Source organism: Rousettus aegyptiacus, unplaced genomic scaffold (assembly GCF_014176215.1).
Source record: "Rousettus aegyptiacus isolate mRouAeg1 unplaced genomic scaffold, mRouAeg1.p scaffold_m13_p_9, whole genome shotgun sequence".
In the NCBI taxonomy this organism is placed as follows: Eukaryota; Metazoa; Chordata; class Mammalia; order Chiroptera; family Pteropodidae; genus Rousettus; species Rousettus aegyptiacus.
The window spans coordinates 96,394,400-96,418,878 of record NW_023416312.1 but is presented as its reverse complement, the minus strand read 5'-3'; the positions used below and the strand labels follow the sequence as shown (position 1 = coordinate 96,418,878).

Below are 24,479 nucleotides of genomic sequence, written 5' to 3'. Positions count from 1 at the left end.
ATGTGCTCCTGTTCTGCTAATTCCACCAAGTACTGCAGGGCCACAGAAGGGCATGCACATCTAGGATGCATTTAGCTACCCATTGTCACCCTGATGGGCTCTACTCTAAAACACTTCTGTTTGGTAGCCTCATGAGTGATGCAGGCCAAAACCAAATAGGTAAAGCAGTTGCAATTCTTATTAAGCTCAGGATATGTCAGCCGGCTTCCTGCTGCAGAATCTGGAGAACAATGAGCTCCTCAGTAGGAACAAGCTATGTCCAGCTTAAAGCATCCACTGGGAGCATTCTTCAGGACGTTCCCCACAGCTGGTCTGCATGCTGCTGCTGCAAGTGCCGGCAGGCATTGGGTTTGCCGCTGCAGCACTCTGCCAGGGGTCTGGGATCAGGCAGGCTTCCTTTGCTTCCCCTTTCCCTCCTCAAAGTCTGGTGCAAATCAAAGAGCCAACAAAATTGAGGTCACTGGCAAAAGAGTTTGAAATTTTGAATGATTTTTATTAAACACCATTAGTCTACACTGCACAGTTAATGAAACAGCAAAGCTCCAATCTCTTAGAAGAATGATGATTGGTCATGGATCAGAAAAGCAGTTTAGTGTCCCCTAACCCAATGTGAGCCAATGAATGATTCATTAACATCTCATGTCAGAAGCAGAAAGGGGCAAGAATGGCAGCCTGGCCTTGAAGGGCTTCCCTACCCTCCCTCCCACCCCAAGTCCCCTCCACCCTCCCCACAATGCAATTTCCTTTGAGTCGATAAATTACAGAGGAAAATATGATGCTCTTGGTAAAGAGGGCTTCTAGATTTGTGAGGAAGAGAATGGAAAGGGGATTAATACTTTTTCTTTGCCCTTAAATATCATCAGATGGTAGGATTAATGTCTGAGACCAGCCTATCCGATTAGCCTCCTGCCAGGCTAAATGCTGATTATCAATATACACAGATGCCATTTCTGTCGTTGGAGTTTGCTAACACCAAAGAGAAAATGATTCAGAGTTTAATTATGAGGATAAGGCTGTGCGAGTGGGAATGAAAAACAACAACGACAACGACGACAATGATAACAAAGAGGAATTTAGTTTGCCAGTCGTGAAACAAAGCAGTGACAACTGGCTCAATATTTTTCCCCACAGAATTGAATTTGGGGGGCTTTGAATAGACCCATTCTTTTGATATTGTGTAGCTATATTGTCTCGCTACACAGTTTCTCAATGGGGATAGTGGTGTTTCTCTAAGCAGTTCATTGCCTTACTGAGTAATCCTACCCAGCAATCCCGTTTGGTTCTCCCACCTGCCAACTCATACAGGTGAATTTTATCATGTCTGTTGAGAAGTACGTGAGGGCTTCACCCTCACAGCTAAATTGATTCTGCCTTCAAAAATGCTTTCCAACTTCATACTCCAACTTCAACCTCTGGGATGCAAATTTGAATGAAACAAAATCTGAATTAGATTGCTTTGGGAAAGATACACTAGAACAAGTATCTTTTCAATGCAGACTCAGTCCAATGCATTTAGTGATGTAATGTCCAAATGAAAATCCATCCATTTGGAAGCTCAACAAAACACATTTTAGGAAATGGTTTCTAATTTAGCAACTTGGTTATTGACTGAAGATTTGAATCTTTTTATGTCACTACATGAAAAAAAAGGCATCCCAACCTCAAGTCTTTTAAAAGTTAATAGCAGCTAATCTGCTTTTCCAATTATGTCATCCAAATATAAAACTACTAGTATTTTCCCAATGAGATTATTAAGTAATTAACAGTCTACAGGCTGGCTAACAACATGCTTATGGCTAAATTCTACCCCGAGGACCACACTAGTATACTCTTTTCAAATTAATCCTACCTACCAAACTCAGACAGTAATATGACAAAACCACTAAAAAACCCAAACTTAATTAAAAATACAAAGCCAAGCCAACATCATAACACAAACTCATCAAACTCTCTGTGGTTGGAGCTTGGGTGACAAATGAAGGCATAGTGGTGGCCCTACCTGGGTCGCATTGCAGGGCTGAGATCCTTCTGCGTACTTGCTCAGATGGAGCTGCTTATTGTCCTGCCCATTACTCTACCTCCATGTGCTTATTGAGATGTGTCTCATCAAGCCTCCGTCAAGGTCTCGAGGCAGGATCTCTCACTGCCATCCACATGTCCTGTATCTCTCCCACAAACTGGTATACTGAAGAGATTTACTTGACAACCTATCTCAATCTCTCAAATAGCTGCACACCTATGACACACATCACCATTTACAATGTGATAAATAGAGTGCCTAGAAAACAGCAACGATCCTTAATTGTGAAACCGAAATACGTCTCATCTCCCGGGATGGGAAGGCAAGTCATCCTCCATGTTTAATTGGTTTCTAAGCTGCTTTACAAATGGGTCTACTAAATAATCTGGTGGTGATCCTGAGCTCGCCTGTCAGATTTGATAATTGTGCTGCTGATTTGGCACACACTACACTCAGCCACCAGAGTGACATCAGGCAGCAGGATTCTCTGCTCCCTCCCTGGTGTATGTCAAGTAGATATAATGACTCACTGAAACTAGAGCTACAAGTCTTTCATCCATGAGGCAATAAACTTGCTTCCCTGGGAAACTGCCCCTAACATTCGAATGCCTAGTTTCTGGAGGTTTAATTTCAAGAAGAACTTGCTCCTAAGTCCATAATGGTCTAGGATTGTGGTCTCGATTGAACTTATAAGTCAAGCCAGGGGATTCATTATATAGGAATAGTCAGGCACTCTACCCGTAAGCCATTAAAAACAGAGAACTTGAGTCACTGCAAAGCCATCAGTATAATTTTCATATGTGATACTCACCTTGGGTGTTTGGAGTCTTTCACATTATCGTTTTCCTCCTTTAAGAGGCTGAGAAAAGATTCTCTCAGGTTTCATTCATCTGCATGTGTGTCTGAATGTGTGAGTGTTGTTGCTGAGATTGTGAATGTAAAGCTCAACCACACTGGGAGCATAAAAAGTGCTGGGTTCAGCTGCTGGGAAACTTCCAACAGTCATTTTAACAATGTGGCCTCAGCCATTGGAGTGAACTTCCACAACCTTATTATACAACAAAGGGCCTTAAACTCAAAGATGACCAGAGAGGAGCTCAAGTCTGGATCTTTTGCAACTGGGGATATATCTAACCTTGACAATGAGCGTGCAGAGTGATCCCTTGCTGTTCCAATCATAGACTTGCATGACTTTCTTTAAAAATCATACAAGTCTGCATCATTCATGTGCATATATCTATTATTTAACTGGTTATAACTCAATGAACAGAATTAAATAACTCAGTAGATTAAAGGCTAGGTAGAATTATATACCAGCAAGTAATTATAAGGAACTAATGTATGGGTAGTGTTTACTAGATGTGAAGGATTCTTCTGGTGAGCTGGAACACTGAAGATGATATTTACATTGTAATGTTTAGGGACTAAAATGAGGTGGGGATAGTTGCAACCGATGTGGAAATGTCCAAATTAGGTGAACTGTGCCCAGTCTTCAGGGCTCTTTCAAAGCACCTTAGAGTGAAGCATTACCCCAAAACTCATTTTTTGTTAAAAGGCTAGCTACTATTTAGAGAGTTTGGAGATTTCTTTGGAGCTTTAATGGAAATGATTTATACTAATATAAACTTAAATAAAATCAGTGATTGTATTTTAGTCAAAAGCTAATGACCCCACCCCCCCAAAAAAGACAAAGAAACATAAAAGAAAAAAGAAAGATAAAGAAAAAAAACCCTGTAAAATAGAAAATGGGAATAATAATTGGGGAAGTTCGTGTTTTAAAGCAACCAGGAAGCAAACTGTATATTATCACTTCTAGGTAATGATACCTGGACTTTTGTTTCCAGAGATTTGAGCAAAATACAATTTTAAAAATTCTGCCAACCAACTGCAAAAGAGGAAGAGGTGTGAATTCCTTGGATGGTTTCCAGACCTCCTATCTCTCATCTCTAAAATTGGAATGTAGCATTTTGGCTACTAGGTGGGCACCCAGTAAACTGCCTATCAAAAAGAGAGCTTTACACAAAGAAAATCCCAGGTGAGGATTTATGCTTCAAATCATGGCTTTCAAAAATATTCATGCCAGCTGAAGCCTTAAAGTCATGGAAGTAAATGCTGCCTCTCCTTCTCATCATTAAAACTTTAAAAATAGGGAATCAGGGAATGGATACTAACAAAAAATCCTCTGGTCATGTGTCACAGTATCATTTTAAGAGTGGCATTGCTATGCTCATTTATTTTCTTAATACTCTTGATTTAAGGATGTTGCTACAACATCTAACCAGTGAGTTTTGGCAATGAAAATCCTCACCTGAAGATTGAGTCTGTGGGAACCACAAAAGCTTAACAATAGATTCTGAAATGATATTCTTTTCTGGACATAAGAGTATAGTTTGGAGAATAGCTATTGTTGAAAATTTGAATCTTTGTAGGTCCCTGGTGTCCAAGTATATATATAGTTTCATTTCTCAGGAACCTGTTATTATCACAAGTGCTTTCCATTCTTTGTTTTAGGTTGTGTGGACTTAAAACAATACTGCAGGGACTGTCATTATATCAAGCACAAATAGATGGATCTAAGAAATGCATATAAAATACTAAAAAAATGACTAAGTAATAAAACATACACTGTTCTCAAGTTGTAGTGTCCACTTACAATGATTTCTGTTTTTCACAGATATCAAAAGAAGCATAAAAACAAACATAATCAAAGAGAACTTTCCCAAATGAGTGGAGTTCCACCAGTGACCATTGGTGCTCTGGCAGAGGTAGAGTGATGGATGGTAATGCTGGAGATGGGGAAGCACCCACTACAACAAATGGGCATCGATGCGCAGCCAACACAGTCCCTGGCGAACGTAGCGAACGAGGTTGGTCATGCTGCTGTGCTGAGTCAGAGGCCCCATCAACGTGTCCAGATCTCCAAAGAATTCTGAAAATCAGAGTGGACTTTGGTTAAGCCTTTAAATGATACCATGAAAATGTACACTGGATTGTTTAAGCTGCTTTCCCATAACACTACCATGTAGAATTTGGAAAAGTCATTCATTGCTCATTCCTTCAACAAATATTTCTAGAGTAACTATTAAGGGACTCAAACTCCATATGTAGATCAAGTACTATTATTTTAATCTTTAGTTATCTCCAAAAGCTCTGCAGCATAAATAATGTCTGCAAGTGTTATTGTGATTAATAAAACATAAAATCATTTATATCTGTTAATTCACAGTAAGGTTTTTCAAACATCACTATATATTTTTTCAGACAGTGATTCTAAAAGTACATTACAATCCTATGGAACTTTGTGAGATACAAACACACACACACACACACACATTATGTCACAATATGTATTATATAATAAACATATATAATATTTATATATGCACATAAAATATACATATAAATGATGTATATAAGATAAAATGTTTTAAAATATATTTATATTATATATTGAATTTATATTTTTATGTATTATAAATTTATATTTAAAAAGGAGCCCTTATACACAAAATGGTATGTAGCCAAGGTCTATACGATATCAAGTTTTGTCATTTTATATGTAATCGAATTGGAAATATTCTCCCTTCCTTTTGTCTAAATGAACTGACTTTACTAATTTTTTCTTGGCACAATGTAGACTTAGCCAGTGAACCTGGAGAGAAATTATAAGTATCAACATCTAAAGCCAAATAAACATCTGGGAGGCATGTGATTTGGTAAGTCTTATTGCCAATTCCTTCAGGGAAGGAAAATGACCTGCAAGTAGGTGTCACACAACAAGTCCCCCCAACCCTCAGGACATGGATGGTAAGAATGCCTGGCCAATTCCCCTCCATCTGACATGGGGAAGGGAAAGCACTGAGGCCACCTACTAACCAATATGACCAGAGTTTTGTACCCTCTGCTTTAGGGGGCAATGGGGTGTGTGTGTGGAAAAGACTATATGATGTCTAGAAACTAGGAAGACATCCTCTTTCCATGTCTGAATCGATCTGTCTAGCACTACGTTGATTTCAGTTATGAGATCATAACCCAGGCATCCCTTTTGTTAGCTCCCAAAAGAGGAGGCCTCAGCCACAAGGAAATCAAGCCTATGCTAGTTGAGGGTGAGGAAGCTAGGGGGAGGCTAGAGACTACCTTAAAGTGGTTAGGTTGCTCTCTTGCCTTCTTGGAAAGCAATTTCCATGCATGGGTTACATGAGCCTGATTGCCCAGCAGATGGTATTTCACTAAACAATGCATTTATTCTTCATGTTATGTATAACATATGGACTTCTTCTGTAGGTATCAACTTCATTTGATTACGTGACACTTTTTAACTTGTACTATGCAATAAAAATAATTTCTGCTGATAAAGGAATAAATCATTTTTGGCATCTAAAATACCTTCTCATGTAATACGATATTAAGGGAAATGTTAAAGGATCTAGTCATTGTTGAATGCATGTGAGCTGCATTGAGTCAGGATGTCCCCTGGGTATTCTATATCAAGCCTGTTGTGGCATTCTTAACTAGGTATCCAGGTCACCATTTTAATAACAGCTTCAAGTAAGCAGCTGGGGAGGTAGAGAGCAGCAACAGCCCCATTGGCCTATTTTAGCATCATAGTCTTCTGCAATACCCATCTGTAGCTGCGTGGCTGGGCAGGCACAGGGTGGAAGTGGAGACCCTCCATCAAAAGAGTCAACTTTATCCATCTGTACTGCACGATTGGGTGGACAGAGGTGGAAGTACATGGTTGTCTCCAGTGGGATGCAGAGTACCAATCTGAAGGGAAGTTCCTCGGTTTCCCCAAGACAGATGTGGGGAGAACCCCCAACTCTAAGCAGTTCAGAAATTAAAACTATGAAACCAAAGGCTGCCAAGAGAAGATTACAAACTAGGTCCTCCCCGCAGTCCACTGAAAAGCTCAATGACAACATTAACAGGATACATTTTCTTTCTGCTGGTAGAGTGACAGAGTTTGTTTTGATTCAATATCAGGCAGGAAATTTAACAACTCCTTGACACACTCTGATAAGGACAGGATTGGCACCATCTCACTTGGACATCAGAATAAGCACCACATTACTCCTGGGAAGTTCTGTGGTAAATTCAAAAGGAATTACCTTAATAGATTTTGAAAAGGGATGCAATTATGAAGGAAATCCATAAATATTGAACTACCCTTCAGTTACCAATTCAAAATAAGATAGTGATGAAGGCAGATGAGCTATGCAAATCTTAAGATGCTTGTGCTCTCTCTTACAATTCCAGAACCCTTGGATGAGCCTAGTTGTCTGGACCAGTTGTCTTTGGATTTCCAGAAGCCTAGAAAAGTAGACAAGGTAAGAATGGTCCACTACCCAGGTGACTGAGGGCAAGAGCTCATGAAAGGTCTCTGAGGATCCATTATTAATATTGCTCAGTAGATGGGCACTGTAGCCTACTTATTAAGAGTTCAGAATATGAAACCAGACAGTTCTAGATTCAATTCCCACTTCTGACATTAAAACCTGTGATATCACGGGTAAGTTTCTTAACTTCACTAAGCCCTGAGCCTCCATTTCTTCGTCTGTGACATGGGGATAAATGAGATAACAAATGATAAAGCAAATAATGCAGTTCCTAGCATATAGAAATTGCTGCACAAACACATTAACCAATATTTGCAAATAGTCCTAAATTTCAGTGTAAATTTATAGCTGGGCTGAGGGTCAAAGTCTCGAATTATGGAATGTGATTTGATAGCCACAGAAAGCTGAGTTATATAGATATATAACAATATGGACTAAGAAACAAGAATAAATATTTGTAGGATTTTTACCTGGCACCTGATATTTATGCTAGGTGCTTTACGTATGTTATTTCATTCAACCCATCTCTATTATCCCTCTGGGTAGTTTCAGCATCATCATCACATTATTATTATATCCATTATTAAGATGAGAGCTAGGAAGTAGCTCACAGATTTAAGTAACTTGCTTGAGGTCACCTAGCCAGTGCACGACCCAGGCAGGGTTGAAACTTAAATGATCAAGCTTCAAAATGCGCACCCTTCCCTTTCCACTGGAGGGTTTCCCCATACACCCAGAAATGCGGCCGTAAAGGTACAGCAAGTAAGAGGGATGGGAAGTCTGTGCCTCATTCCATAATCAGATACTAGAGAGAACCACCCCAGAGACTAGAGCAGCAGCTTTTCAGAGAGAAGAGCAGCAGGTTGGAATCCTGGGACCAGAGTGGAAAGGACAGGAGAGCTGCCTAGGCCATAAAGATTTGGGCTTGGGAGAAGAATTGGGCCAGGGGGCCAAGTAAGTCCTTTGTGGTCAAACCCATGGGAACTTCTATTGACATCCAGGTGGCCTGCAGCCCCAACCTGATTACAGGAAATTCCTGACACTGCTTGGGACCTAGCATCCAGACTCTCTCGGTGCAACTTGCATCACATTATGCTCCAGCAGCAGCAGCCACCAGACTGTGCAGGATGTTAATGCCTCCTGACTAGACGGTTCAGCTGCTCCAAATTGCTCATCACCTCTTTGCAGTCTGATGGCGAAAGGCCCACATCTGTCTCCACCTTGACTGGAGTGGGCCTGTCTGTGACTTCTGGGCCAGAATCAGCGAAGTCAAATGAATGACCAGGGCAGAAAATACAGTTTATTTTTACTTCCTACCTTTACTAGGATAGCAAGGCTTCATTGTGAACCAATGTAACATCTAGGGTCACAGATGGCAGCCTGAGTCACCAAAGACCACTGACTCATTCTCCTTGCATTTGTTTTATAGCAAACCTCATGCATTACCATAACCAAGACCCTGATCCTTCATCCCAGCTGTCAGTGTGTTAAAAATACTAGCTGAGCTCTGGCCCTTGCTTCTGAATTCAAGCCACATTTTCATGTACTCACTGGAGCTGATGGTTATAATGAAGGTAGAAGGCCTTAGTTCAATCTCACCTCTCAAAAAAAAGATTAAAGTTGACAACAGAAGCCAACAGGATCTTAATTAATTTTCAAATCATTCTTTTTTCCTTTGTCTCTGTTTCTGTGTTGAACCTTACCACAGAGCGAAAATATGAAACAGTCATTTGCCAACACATCACAGTTCAGATTAGTTTCAGCTTTAAAAAAGAACTAAATCTCAGGCTTTTTTCACTCTCCCAGCAAAAATTGGTCACTGTGTCAGCCCAGAGTTAATCCCCTCTTCTCTAATCTGAGCCAGAAATTAGAGAGACAAAGATAAAGCCACCATGGGAAACTCAAGTCCTTCAAAGCATAGTTGACTCCACCATGGTATGCAAGCAATGGGTAGAGCAGACAAACATACCTTTGTTCTCTCTTGTCAGTTTGTCAGCCATATCCCAGTGTTCGTAGCCCCGTAACACGTTGCTAGTGATGTTGACGTGGCTGGCTGCCATGTGGTGAATGCGTTGCGGGATGGTGACTGGGCCGTTGTTACAGTTTCCCATTGCATTGATGGGAGAGACATTGTTGAGAGACACTGGGGATGGAGTGTTCCTGGGGAATGGGAAGAGAGAGGTCTTGTTAGGCTGGTTGGGAACAGTGACAGCAGGCTCTAGACTTGCCTCATCACAGTGGGACCTCGTAGGAATGCCATTTGCCACAGTGAGGTTTAACATGGTGAACATATATGGAGCCCAAGTGGAGTGGAGCTTGTTCCCACTCTTTTTTTTTCAATTGCAGTTGACATTCAGTATGATTTTATATTAGTTTTAAGTGTACAACACAGTGATTAGACATTTATATAATTTATGAAGTGGTCCCCCAGGATAAGTCTTGTACCCATCTGGCAGTATATATAGTTATTACAGTATTGTTGAATGTATTCCTTATGCTGTACTTCACATCCCAGTGACTATTTGGAAACTACCAATCTGTACTTCTTAATCCCTTCACCTTTTTCACCCAGACTGCTAATTCCCTCCCATCTGGCAACCATCAATTTATTTCTGTATTATAAGACTGTTTCTGTCTTGTCTGTTTTTTTTAATGCCCACAGCACCTGGTATTACTAGGTGGTCTCCCATCCAATTACTAACCAGGCCTGACCAGGCTTAACTTTTAAGATCAGACAAGATCAGGCACTTCAGGGTGGTATGGCCGTAGACGGATTTGTCTGTTTTTGTTGTTGTTGTTCTTTAGATTCCACATATAAGTGAAATCATATGGTATTTATCTTTCTCTATCTGAATTATTTCACTTAGCAGAATACCCTCTAGATTCACCCATTTTGTTACAAATGATAAGATTTCATTCTTTTTTTATAGCTGAATAATATTCTATTGCATATATGTACCACTTCTTCTTTATCCAATTGTTTACTAATGGACACTCAGGTTGCTTCCATATCTTGGCTATTGTAAATAGTGCTGCAGTGAACATAGGGATGCATATATCTTTTTGAATTAGTGCTTTGGGTTTCTTCGGATAAATACCCAGAAGTGGAATTGCTAGATCGCAAGGTAGTTCTATTTTTAATTTTTTGAGGAACCTACTTTTATCAAAAGACATCTTGTAGCTTTCGTTCACACAGTAGGTTTCTCCATAGGCCCCAGCATAGAGAGAGCTTATTATGTCATTTGTGCCTCATCTGACCAAGCTCCACAGGGCTACAGTGCCAGACTGTAGAATGAGCCGTATATCTCTTTTGCTAATGTTATACACTGATGTCTTACCGCCTTTGACAACCACTGATGGCTCCATGTGTATTACTATATTCATTTTAAAATACTGAAAAGAGCTGGATGAATCTTTCCCTGCCATTAACTCTATTCAAAAAAGTAGTTCTCACTTTGAATACATACAACAAGCATGTTTCAGAGAAAGAAACAGTTCAGAGTTATGATGGTTTCTCTACTTGCTGCCAGAATGGCTACTGGCGTTTAGAAAACAGTTGATGTGCAATATTGGTCTATTGTCAAAGTGTTTTGTGGAAACCACAATGACAGTTTGCTCCAAATTCCGTCAGCACAATAAGCAAAGTGCAATTCTTAAAAGCCCCCCAAGAAGTAGTATTAGGGAAGCTGGAAAAAGTAACGTTCTGAAGATCTCTTTAGGATTCTTAAAGACACGCTACAGGGATGGCTGTTAATTGTTGACTGTTTGCCCGTATGCTAATTTAGAAAGAGAAATCTTTGGTGCTCCTATTTTGGTCAGTACCAATGTTTGGAGATAGATTTTTGTTTAATTCTTTAATGTCAGCAATAGGAGTCACCCGCTGGCTGCACATAGCATTAAGGGCCTGGACTTAGGTCAGCCTGTAGCAGACTTCCCTGGGGACGGTCCCAAAGGCATGGGTGGCTTCCTGCACCTGTGAACAAGGTCTGTATGTACCCCCTGGCCTCCCTATTCTCTTTCAGCCAGACTGCAAGCAACTGCCCAGGCAAATGCACTGCTTTATTATGATTAAACATTGCTGGGGAGGAAGCAAAACAAATTGGGGAATGCTGTGTTTGGGATTCCCTAAATCTCCATGTTTTAAGGAACCCCCTCCTTATTCCTCAGAACACAGCTCTGACACACCATCAAGGAACCCCACCTCACTCTATGTCCCGTTTATCAGCTGCTGCTGTTGGCAACTCTGATTTTCCAGGGTGGCTTATGTTGCTCAGAGCCAATCCCTGGCCATACAATGGATGTGCACCCCGGACAGGCAGCACACCCAGAGCATCCGAGGGAACCACAATCGCAATGTAGCAAAATGCCAAAGTGCATCTAGGAGCAATTCAAACTGATATACTTGCCTCGAGACTAACATGGGCTGTGCCTATAGCCCTGTGAGAGCTTTGGTCCATATCCACAGAGTATATCTTCTGGTCTATTCTGGTATGAGAGGGAAAGTGGATCCTCACACTTGCTCTGCGCTTGGAATAAGAAGGTTTTCCTGCTCTGTGTCTAATTTCTGAGATGTTTTGATACCTCTTGATAGAAAGATTTATTCTCAAGGCAGAGGTGGGTAGGGAGATGTCCAAGCTAGGTACAGAAAGGTTAGTTAAACACACACACACACACACACACACACATGCGTGCACGCACACACACACACGTACGAAAAACAGAGAATGCTGGATATCTTTCTTGTGGCAGGTTGCAAATGCTCTTTTCTAGTTTATTTGCAAAGTGTTGGCCATTAACTCTTAAATGCTAATTTAAGGCAAGAAAGTAATATGTCTTCATTTGTAATTTCTAGAGAAAATTGCAAAGCTGTCATGTGTCACATATGTTGAAAGGGGGTCCACGTGGTGCTGGAAAAGAAGTACTGGGATCCCAGGAGACCTGGATTCTAGCCATGGCCCTGCCATAAATTGCTGTGTGCTCCTAAGCTAGTGCCTTCCCTTTACTGGGCCTTTCCTAGACTGGAAGAAAAGGTTGGATTCAATTATTTACACTCAGGTCCAGAAGTCACGAAGGGAAACAAATCCCTCTGTTGACCTTATACATATTGAAAGGGCCTTTTAGCTCATAACATTGAAATACTATTGAGGCACTTTCTTTGTCTTCCACCTCCTACTCACGTCCTTTGAAGTAATGAATAGTGGAGTCAAGGAGAGCTGGGGTATGGGTTTGCTTGTGGTCATTACTGATCTCACACGAGGCTCCATGAGCTGACCTTCTGATGAGCATGTCTACACACTGCACTGTACTAATGAAATGAAAACTAAAACCTGGCTAAGAAAATGTGATTCTGGCTAAAAGAGGGCTGATGCAGCACTCATCTTGGTATGACTCCAACTCCGATTTTGTTCTCCCCTCTGCTTGGGGTTCCTCATCCTGTTTCTTTTCTGTGGGTCTATTTGCAGATCTTGTCCTTATCTTCCCATGTCCACAGTACATGCAAGTGAGTATGTGCAAATGAACACATACTTCAATCACTAGCATCCTGGTCCGACTCAGCATCCTCCCATCTGTCAGCCACACTCAACCCTTGCTGTTCCATGGACTCAGTAGGCATGCCCCCACTTTGGAGGGGCTGCTATCCCTCTGCTTGAATGAACTCCCCCAGGTATCTGCAGGGCTCACTCTCTCATTGTCCTCCTCCAATGTCCCTATTCAACGTTTTCCCGCTGCTCTCTGCCCAATTCCCAGCAGCCCTTTCTATCCCCCTTCCTTGTTTTGATTTTCTCTTTGACATTTATTATCATTTAGCATACCACATCTTTTTAATGTCTCTCTCCTACGACAAGACATAACTTTGAGGAGGGCAGAGATTTCTTCTATTTCTATCTATCCAGTGCTATATCCCAGTATCTAGAGCAATGCTTGGTGCATGTACTATGGACTTAATAAATACCACTTGAATAAATAAACAGATTGCCTGCCAGCCATCCCTCCATTTCTTGTTTAGTATCTACTACATAGAAGAACACATACAGCACAAGGATAAGGAATATGTAAAGGGCCTGGCAGGTGTCTCGCACATAATAGGCACACAATACTTGGTGAATAAAAGAAGGAATGGCCCCTGACTGAAAAATGCTAATAGTCTAATAGGGGAGAAGATTCCATTAATTTCTGGCAATCTGTGGTAACAAACCAAGAGCTGTGGGAGTTCTAGGGGTCAGGATCACTTATGTTTTCCAATTCAAAAAGGTGGTGACAAAGACAACGAAAACCGTGGCAATAGCAGCAGCCAACATTTATTAAAGTTGTGGTGTGTCAAGCATGGAGCTCTGGGCTTCACTAATAGCATCGCCAAGCCTCGGGAAAGTTCTATGGGTAAGTTTCTGTCACCATTGTTTCACAAATGACAAACGGGCTCAGAGAAGTTCAATTCTTTTCTGAGGGCGATACAGTAAACAAGTCAAAGAGCCTGGATTTGAAAGCAAGTCTGTTTTCTTCCAAAGTCCACTTCCATTCTGCAATGTTACCTCAAAATCTTACCCTTCACTCTACTAAAGATTTCACTTGACATAGCTGTCTACCTCTACCCTCAGCCTTGTGTCCATGTTGGCTTATTTCCACTGCTCTCCACAGGCTCATAGGTATCTCAATTACTATGTTCACACAGGCACAGCCCTCTCAAGTTCTGCTTAATGCTGATGTTTCCTCCAGTGAGCACCAGACTCCTTATAATCCTTTAACTGGCCCATGTCTCAAACAAGTGGTGATAGCCTTTCTCTTCTAACCCTTTCAGTGTGGCATCCACATACACCTGTCTACTAAAACAGCTCTTCTAAAGGCCTCAAATGGTCTCTTTCACAGTTGCATAGCCTTTCTAGCCCTCTTTCTTTTTATTCTCTCTGTGCGACATTTGAAACTGTCACCCAGCCCTTTAAATTGTCCACAATGTGCCTTCCATGAGTCTGTACCAGGGGTTGAAAAATCTGTCCCATTGTCTATTTCTGTATCACCTGTGAGCTACAAATGGTTTGAAAAGAGGAACATTTGCAATCGATTTGATGAGAAAGAAGACTAACTTTGAGCCCCAATCAAGCAAAATATTATTTTTTTAAGAGTCTGTTCTCCTTAGTAGATTTGTATTGTAAAAATTGTGCTTAATTGTTATTATGTTTTGAATTTCGTCAGTAAACTTTTGCAGAAATTTGCTTTCTCTCTTAAATTCTATGTAATAGCCTCAGTTTTTCCTCTTGACCAGCAAATCTCAACATATGTAAATCTGTCCATTTACAGAAAAAGTTTGTCAACCCCTGCTCTATACCAAGCACATTTTTCTTCTTCCAACTGCTTCTTTGCATTCTCTTCCTCCAGGGTCGTGAGGTGCTGCTTCTGAAAGGTACTGTGAGAGGACCTGTGTGAGGCCAGTGATCCTCATTCCCTGGAGAAACCAGGCCATACTGTCTTTACTTGCAAACAAGAAGCTTTCCCTAACTGGGGGTCCCAAGCTCTCATTCTCTAGGGCCTCCACCGAACTTTGTTCATCTCCCTCCACTGGATTGTGTGCTTCTGGAGTACAGGAATTACATAGAATTCAGCTGTGCCCTCAGATCCTCACAAGGAAATCTGCCTGAAATGTTTGTAAAATGGGCAGGATGTAACCCCTACTTGCTTTCAGTTGCCTCATTCAGAAGTTCTATGGCCTACCAAAGGAAGTGTGCTTTCTTCAGACAGAAGCTGCTTAAAAAACCATTTCAATAGGCTTTTTATGTGACCTCATAAACTTAGGATGCATTTGAGTTCTTTAGTTTCTGAATATATATATATATATATATATATATATATATATATATTCTGAATATATATATATATATATTTCTCTCAGTGATCCTTTAATGGCTGCTTGCCTGAACTTGCCCTTGATATACTCTGTGCTCAGAGAAAATAGCTTTCTCTGGGCCTTTCAATGGTTATTTTTATTTTCTGAACTTGCAGAGAGAAGTGTCCTTTCGCTTTTGTTAATCAATGTAAGAGTGAGACCTAATTCAACAATTTAAACAGTATTTCCTTTCGATATAGTAATTGAGTTAATGCATAGTTTTTAATGGATCCATTCCCTCATTCTGAATGTTTTTATCATCTTAAAGTAGAGTTTACCAGCCCAGTGTTTTGGGAGTATGCTTTATAGATATTTATAAAGTGGCAGAGAAGACTATTTTACTCTAGAAGAAAGTGTTTTAATCAGAGATGCTAGAATTTTGAAATGATGAAAATTGAAAAAAAAAAGCAACGTTTTACTTTAAGTATGTGTCCAGTCATCTATTTTCCCTTCCCACTATTGGCTTCAGGTGGTGAGGGAGGTATTGGGATCAGAGGAGAAATGAATGCTCAAGCAGTAAGTGCAGACACATAGCCAGTTCACAGCTGACAAAGAACTAAGATTTAAAATCTCCCTCTTAGAAGCGACATCTCTTCAGATGGGCTTAGAAGTCATCGGGTCCAGCCTTTTTGTTTTAGAGATGAAAAAACAAACCCAGAGAGAGGAAGGGGATCACTTAACTTAACTCGGAAGCTAAGGGCAGCATCAGGACCAGGCAAATAGATTTCCTGACACCCATCCTACTTTTGGAAGAATGAGCTATCCCAAGCACAATCAACTTTAAATATGACCACAGGAGTGGGTGAATCCACTGAGTCTTAAATCAGCATGACAGTGATGCTTTTATATTTTAGGTCAGGGTATTTCAGTATTAATATAACAATCATCACGAAGGCTCAGATAATTGGCTAAGTGTCTTCACATTTTCAGCACTATTATACCTTTGGTTTTATTAAACAGCACTTACCACATATCAATGAATATTTCATTGGTCTTTCATTACTGAGTGAATCATTGAAAAATTACTATAGCAAAGTTAACTTTTACCCTGCCTCCTTGAAATGGCATGGTGCTTGCCGTGTCATTTACAGATATCTTTATGGTCATAATTTGGCTTAAAAATCAAATAGGTAAAAAAATTGGGAATCACATCATGTTAAACTTTTCTGTTTTTTCATGAGGTGAAATGACTAGAATTTTATGTGTATAAGTCAGAACTGACTTCGCCTCTGAGTTGTCAATACAAAATATTTGGGATCTATTAAATCACTGATTTTCTGAAAAAACACTTTTCAAAAGATACTTACTTTCCAGTGCCTACCCATGGAGATGGTATCTGAGTGACTTTTGAAGCATTTTGCTGAAAAAGAGAGAGAGAGAAATAAGGACATCTATTTGTGTTTTATTAATTCAGAAACAGATGGAAGTGTGATTTGGAGTACATTAATATTGATTGCAGCATTTCGGGATGCCTCCTGTTTCGTTAGCAGAGCTGGGATGTATGTGCACGTCAGCACACCACGACACACACTCGATGAAAATAGCTGGTTAGGATAATTAGTGGGCTCCAATCAGGACCATGAAAGTCACTTGATGAAAGATCTTATATATACTAAAAGGCCCAGTGAAATTAGACTCAGTTCTCCAAGAAGTGGTTTAATTATCTTCATCTGAAATTTATTCTGCAAAACAAGCTCTTCAGAGTACAGGCAAGCTTTTCACCTTTCGCTCCAGTTGCAAACTTTCTCCCTGGGTTGCAAGGTGGGCTGTAATTTCTGACGTCCCAGGAATGTGCCAGGACCAGGCAATATTTTTAAATTTTTTTTGTTTTCTTTTGGTGAATCAACTTGATTTGCTATCTTTACATGCAAATCCTCATGGCTGACAGTTTTCTCTATTTAGCAATGCAACTGGTCCAGGACTGCATTGCAATGGAATGTTAAACATTCTTCTCTCTCTCTCTCTCTCTCTCTCTCTCTCTCTCTCTCTCTCTCTCTGATAGAACTGGGCTGGGTGAAAGAATAAGCCTCCTGTATTTTCGTGGCCAAACACTTGTGGAGTGATTCAACTCATTATAATGATGTCACCAGGTTGCAGCCCAAGTAGCACAGGGCCAGGAAACCTGTGGCATTGAACCTGGCTCTGGCCTGCCTCTTTGGCCTCACGGCTCAGGTTACAGTCCTCTCCTAACTCTTGGGTTCCTTCCTAGCCCCCTTCGCAAATGGGGTGCTAAGGAGAGTCAGCACTTTTAGGAGCCCAGTGAGAACACAACACTTCTCTGGAATGCAGACACCTACATCTAAGCTATGTTCTGCAGACTCCAGTTTTAATCTCAAGCTCAATGCAATGCCAGAGTGAGTTATTTAACATCTGTTCATATTTTCCAATGCCCTGAAAGCTACACGGGATGGACTGGAGGACAGATATTAGAGCAGTGGCTTGCAAGGTTTAATACAAGATCAGCAGCATCGGCATTACCTGGGACCTTGTTAGGAATAGACCGTGGACATGTTAAAGGATGGGAAGCTGTTGCATTTGGCTGCATTCACCTACATGAGCACTAGCTTTATGGCATTATGTTTACACCACATAATACCTGGTGAACTTGCGCTTTTTCCCAACCCAGTCAGCGTCCTCATATAGCTGTGCACTTCCACTCACTGGGTCTGGATGACTGATGTAAGGTCATGATTCAATTCATTTCAAACAACTGCTTTGGTGCAATTTAGCCAAGCAGTCTCATACACTTGGCAAATAAGTGAGTAAATAAGTGAATAAATAAACAAGTAAATAAACAAAGTAATTTTTTTTTCTTTTGAGACCAGCCTAACAGGACCCTCTTCCTGCCCTGAGCCTCCTAAATTCTACATCATGACCAGTTTTGGGGGGCAGAAGTTCCACTGTCTCTCAAGCCAGCAGCATCTGGTACCAGGGCCAGGCTGCTGCTTGCAATTTTCATCCAGGCTCATTCTCAAATTTTGGTATTGGATTTTGAAGTCAAAAGATGTTTTTTTGCTGATAAATTAAAAACTCCAGCTCCCTAGATGGTAGCTTTCTTTATTTCTTTATTTGTTGTTTGAGTGTCTGTTGATTTTGATAACCAAAGGAATCAGTTGTATTAAAGTCTACTCCAAGACTCCTCATGGGCAAAGGGCTCCATGGGGTGTAAATGTCCCCCACCCCTGACCCCGAGAGCCCAGGGTTGCCGCAGTGACTTCTCTCACTGTTGAGAAATTTCTGTATTATCTTCTCACTTAACACAAGATTGGCCACAGCCAGAACCACAGTTGAGTCAACCCCTGGTGAGTCAACCATGCAGGCTGGAGAAGAAGCCATCATCCCCTTGATTGCAAGTGGGAAGCTGCCAAGGGCCATTTGGTCAGTTGAAAGAATAATCGAGGGATTGAACTATTTGTAGCTTCTCTCCCCAGAATCAAATCAAACCTAAGCTCTCTGCTGAGCCCAGAAGGAGAGGTGGGAGGGCCATGGCCTGTGGGATGAGGGAGCTGAAGCCTTTGACAGCTACAACCTTGACATTTAATAACATGCCTGCCATGTCTCATTAGTGATTTAATCACCCAGTACCTATAAATTATACAAAATAAGGATTACCTTAAAATATTCCATCAGAGATCTGGAGTACTTCATAGCATGGTCTTTCTTCAGTTTAAACATCCGCAAGTAGAGAAGTGATAAACATCGGTAGCTGTGGTGATGAGGAAAGGATTATGTTACTGTTAGTGTTTAGTGAAACCTGTAAACTGTAAAAAAACGCTGATTCATATTTTGCAGTTATGCTCCTATAGTTATTGAGGAACGTAAGTATAACAAAATTGAAAGAGAAGGGGTAAGCATTAAAATCCCATCTTGATAAGGGTGTAAATTAGGAGAGTAAATGTTTAGTCAGCTGCTGAAGAAATCCATTAGTTATCCTTTAACAGTTTAATGAAAAACAAGAATAATGATTTGAAGTAAGCAGCTTAAGATGATCTGGGGTTTTCAAATCATTCTGTAACATTTCAGCCGTTTCCTTGTGGCTTCCAAGAGACTTACCATAACACTGCCAGCTTTTTGTCCCCATCTGAAGCCAAGGGGCTTGCAAAGTTCTTCAGCCTCATTGCATACCTTTGAAGAGAAAGGACGAGTTCAAGTACAGTCTGTATTACCCTAGCATCCCAATGTCATTGGTATCCCCATCTCCTGAATGTGTTAGCCTTACATTTGCTCCGGGTGGGGAGACCGACTAGGACACATGGGCAAAAACATGCTGTCTTGAAAACATACACAAAATGATCATCAAAAGAGTGCCACAATGACACTGACATGACATAGAAATCAGCTCTGGAGAAGTCAGCCAAATCTGGAACCCACGTTCTAGGAATTCCAGTTGGTTTGTTGTGTGTATAAATGCTATTTCTAGGACACTCTAGCTAAATGTTACTGGTTTTCAATGGAAGGTGGACACATATGTCAGTCTCAGTTACATTTGCCAGATGAGGAAAATAATATACAACTATGTCTGACATGAGCATGGGGAGACCACAATTACACAGTTAAAAAGGTTAGGTTTAGAATACACTCCTATTGAAAATGGTTTCATTTTTTTTTTTCAGAGGAAGGTGGATTTCACAGCATTCAAAGGTCTAAGCACCCTTAATTTATAATGCTTGTATATTTTCTCTTTCCATTCTCTTTAATTGTTACTTTCCACAGTGGGGTGATCAAAGGTTGAGTAATTCCTTTTCTTTCCTTCTAGTTGAGCACATTTCATTTTGGGCATTTAGAGTCTTGAAAATCAATTCATTGCATAAAATCATTGTCTGAGCTTTAATGCAATTGCACAGGTACTTGTGGTGGAATGAGTAACAGAGATCAGTGTTGCAGAAGGAAGTTGAAAGTGTGTGGATGGCTGGGCCAGTTCTCATTCACAAGAAGGCTATGGGGAGCCTGCAGTGATGCTGTGCTTGCATCACGAACTCCTCATTTTCAGTAGCCTCCCCAGAAGGGCAGTGCCTCCAGGCTTGCCCCACCCCCAAGACTCTGTGCCCCCTTAGCACACTTCATCCCCCTGCTTTCCCACTTATTGCTCCATTTCTGTTGAGTGCACATTTTCCAACAAAAAGACCTGTGCCCTTGATGTGTGTTCCTCCTGTTGTTGCAACATTAAGCAAAGGGATTTTTATTGTGTAATAAATCTAACTGTCTTTGATAGTTGGATCACTGAAATGTCAAGTTATTGTGATGCCCCACTTGTTTTCAAAAATACATATCCACTGCAGATTCCCGAGGCTCAGAGCAACTATAATTACTTGAATGAAGAAAATGAGGCTCTCTCTCTCCCTCCCTCCCTCCCCCACCTCTCTCTCTGTAGCCAGCATACTGTTGAATAGAGAGTAATAAAAATCTCTTTAACATAAAATTACACTACTAAAAACTGTGTTCCTGTTACAGTAACCCTCTTATTGCAACCACTTTTGAGGTGACTTGATAGTGGAGCTTCGATTGCTTAAATGGATCAGAAAGCCTAGTTGATTCAGCCCATTATATTCCCAACTGAAATTTCTCTCAAAAAATTATACACTTTACAGTAAATGTAATACACACACATATGGGGAGAGAGAGAGAGAGAGACAGAGAGAGAGAGGGAGAGAGAGAGAGAGAGAGAAGACACACAGGAGTTTATGTAAAACTGGTGAGAGCTGAAAAAAACTGGTGAAATCTAAATAAAGTCCATAGATTGTATCATGTCCATGCTCTGGTTGTGATACTGAACTATAGTTATGCAAGGTGTCACCATGGAGGCAGAAAACTGGGTGACAGTACACAGGAACTTTCTATATGGTTTCTTAGAACTGCATTTGAATCTACAATTAACTCGAAAGAAAGTTAAAAAATATTGACTTTAAAGTGAATGTCCATAAATTATTCACCAACTTTCACCAGGTTCCACTGGAATATACTCCTATGGGGTGTAAATTATAATATAATGAAAAACAAACTTCTGCTTAGAAAAAAAGAATATTTTATAAATAATTAAGGAAAAAGAAGCATTTTCTAATGGAAATAAATATTATTTGACAATTCAGATTGCATTTTTACCAAAAATGAAATCTGATGTTTTCCTGTCATATTTTTAAGAGAGCATGTATTTTCCTAAAAGAAAATTAATAAGAAAGAAAAACATATAGAGAGGGAAAACACCTATAATTTCACCCCATTATGGCTATGACCTCATTTACCTTCCGGGTTGGTCTACATGCAGAAACATGCTTTTCATGTTCAGAAATGTAATGTGTATATAATCCTGCAGCTTGCTTTTACTTTAACATCGTATTATAAATATTTTCATGCAGCTACATGGTCTCCATGGTTGTTGCAATTCAATGGCTGCAAAGTATTCTATCGCGTGTACTCTGATGTAATTAATTACTCTTCTATTACTGATTATTCGGTTTGCTTCTGGTTGTGTGTTACAATATATGCGGAATTGAACACCATACAAATGACTTGTTTTTCAGTAGAGCAAATTCAAATGTCTAGAAGTTGAATTACCAGCTCAAAAGATATGAATGCTCCTTTGTATAGATTTTCCTACACAATGCCAAAATTCTCCTCAATTTTCAATGATTAATTTCCACCCACAATACCAGCATAGGACAGGCCTAGGTACTCAATGTGTGTGTGTGTGTGTGTGTGTGTGTGTGCGCGCGCACGCACGCGCATGCATGCTAACCCTAGGTATCAACATTTTATACATTTTCTCATTAAATTATAAAGTGCCTTTTTAAAATTTGCATTTTTGAGTGAATAGAGGATATGAATTCTCTCTATGTTTGTTCATTAATGTTTTCCCTCAATTTTTAATGCTTATAATTTTTGCCAGAATTTTCATCTTGTGCATCTCTGAAGATCATGAGCAGCCTTGGATAGACACTGAGAAATCAATTTCCCCTTGAAAGCTACTGAATGGCAGTGATTGGTTTCACAGTGCATAAAGTTGGTGAGATACTTTACAAGCTTCTCAGAGCAAAGAGAAGCCAAAGATGGCTACCTGGCCTGGCAAGCCCAGGTGAGGCTGGGGTTTCTCTTATGTTCTCCCTATCTTTGTGGCTTTAACTCAATCTTCTTATTCCATGTGAGCATAGTTTTTCTTTATTTATAATAGTTCACATTCTTTAGATATTTGGGAATGCTTTCCCAGGGAAATATGCATGCTAAATTTGCCAGTGTTTGTCTAAAGGTTTGGGGACAAGTGTCCTCAGATTTGTAAGCATTTATGCAGATACAAGCAACATAGTAAAAACCAGGCCTGGTTCGATTGATTATTTGAGCCAGAGATGACCAGGATATAAGGACCTATCAGGTGAAGAAGTGCTCACTCAATCAAAAACAATTATTTAGTCGATCCAGTAAGTGATGGTGCATATCTGTTATTCAGAGGTGGATTAAATTATTTTACAAATATCTGTGGGTTACTAGAAAACACTAGAATATCACTTCTTCTCTTTCCCCCTTCTTCCAGGAATTTTTTGATTACCCACAAATTCTACTCTGCCAAGACCAACAGGACAGAAAATTTCATTTAAAATGCAAATGAAACTAATAATCTGTGTAGTTAATATACCCTCTTTCATTCTCATCCTCTCATCTCAACCCTGCCCCCTGCTACCACCTTGTCACTTTCCCTTAAATTCCAGACCCACCGAAAATCTACTCCACACCTGCGGCCTTAAAGGTGATCTCGTGTTGCAATAGTGCCCCCCCTTTTAATAACCGTGACAGAAAAATTCTTAGAAAACATGGTTCATAACAGAAATCCCAATAACACCCACTTTTTCGAATTATAAAACTGCGCTTTGAAAAGACAAGCGTCAATGCCAAATGGTGAAATTATTATACTTCCTCCCACTACGTTTCCATTTTAATTTTATGAGTATTGCAAATTATTACACTCACATTATAACCTCTGAAGGGGATAATTTACAAAAGCAGTGCCCATCAATTATGGATTTTCCATGACATTAATAAAATGGTAAGAACTAATTATCATGACTTCTAAGAAGAAGATGCCTTGGACAAATCATTACTATGTGGAAATGATATTTAAAAAAACATAGCAGCTTCTAATTATAACTGAAACGAGTTTAGGACAATGGTTGCAGAAAGGCCAGTAACCTGAGAAGCTCAACGGTCTCAGAGTACATGGTGTATGGAGACTTTGCTTCCAGAGGGTCACGCTCCATTGCGTTGCCACATTCGGTGAAGGACAGGGCAGCATCAGCGTAATTCACAGCTTTGCCAAATTTCTCGAACTGTAACAGGAAGACAATTTGTCAGCATGATATTCCCTTTCCTCTCTCATACAAGGGAGAGGTTCTCAAACCGGGTCATTTTTGCACCCCTCCCCTAGGGGACATTTGGCAATGTCTGTCAATGTTTTGGGTTCTTGCCACTAGGGACAGGGGACATCTAGTGGCCAGAGGTCACAGATGTTTCTAAACATAACATACTGTAAGGCACAGGACAGCCCCCCCCCCCACAATGGAGAATTACCAGCCTAACAATACCAAGGTTGAGAAACAATGACATCAGAGGGGGAATAGTGTATGCATTTGTCCTGACAATAATGTAACTATTTAAGGCTCTATTGTCATCACAATGAGACTGATCGAGAAAAGAAGACTGCAGCTAAGGTATCACGTACGTGGTATTATCATATATTTGTGGTATTATTGTTGTTATTATCTTCTTGGTGGACCACATCCAAATTCGTGCCTTGACTCATTTCTATTCGCTAAATTTACCAGACTGGTCATTATACTGTCCTATAGACAGAGCTTGCAATGCAATTCTGTTTTCTGTAAGCCTGGTGGACAAGTGACACATACAGTCTTTGCTCAGAGCTATAACCACATCAACCCCACTCTCAGGAGAAGAGTCACAAATTGATTCTATTGTCATGAAAGATGGGAAGCTATAGTGTGACTGTTGACAATAATCACATCACTTTTATTGTAAATGATGGTCTGAAATAGTGTGTCAAAAGCCAAAAAATATAGCACTACTAAATATTTGAGTTTAGTAAAATTTTATTGCAAAAGGTTTTAGCCTTGATAATGGTCACGATTAAAGTGACTTACTCATACTGATTTCTTTTTTATGTGTAATGAATATTATATATGACACTTTTACAGTGAGTATTTTATAACAGTATTTAACATTTTCAATTTTTGATAGCTGAATATAA

The 24,479-nt window shown here is 40.2% G+C and overlaps 1 protein-coding gene and 1 pseudogene across 8 annotated transcripts in view; both read right to left on the bottom strand.

Annotated features, from left to right (window-relative positions):
- Positions 1-732: 732 nt before the first annotated feature.
- Positions 733-24,479, bottom strand: part of AFF2 (AF4/FMR2 family member 2) — a 445,289-nt gene continuing 421,542 nt past the window's right edge. For all 8 annotated transcript variants that reach the window (XM_036227103.1, XM_036227107.1, XM_036227104.1 and 5 more), the window contains 6 exons: positions 23,408-23,544; positions 19,286-19,357; positions 18,845-18,938; positions 16,540-16,592; positions 9,326-9,516; positions 733-4,949 (listed from right to left, as the gene is read on the bottom strand). In XM_036227103.1, the coding sequence (XP_036082996.1) occupies positions 4,828-4,949; positions 9,326-9,516; positions 16,540-16,592; positions 18,845-18,938; positions 19,286-19,357; positions 23,408-23,544 (669 nt within the window). In that variant the 3' untranslated portion in view covers positions 733-4,827. The remainder of the gene's footprint in view (positions 4,950-9,325; positions 9,517-16,539; positions 16,593-18,844; positions 18,939-19,285; positions 19,358-23,407; positions 23,545-24,479) is intronic.
- LOC118608613 lies at positions 10,010-10,127 on the bottom strand (annotated as a pseudogene).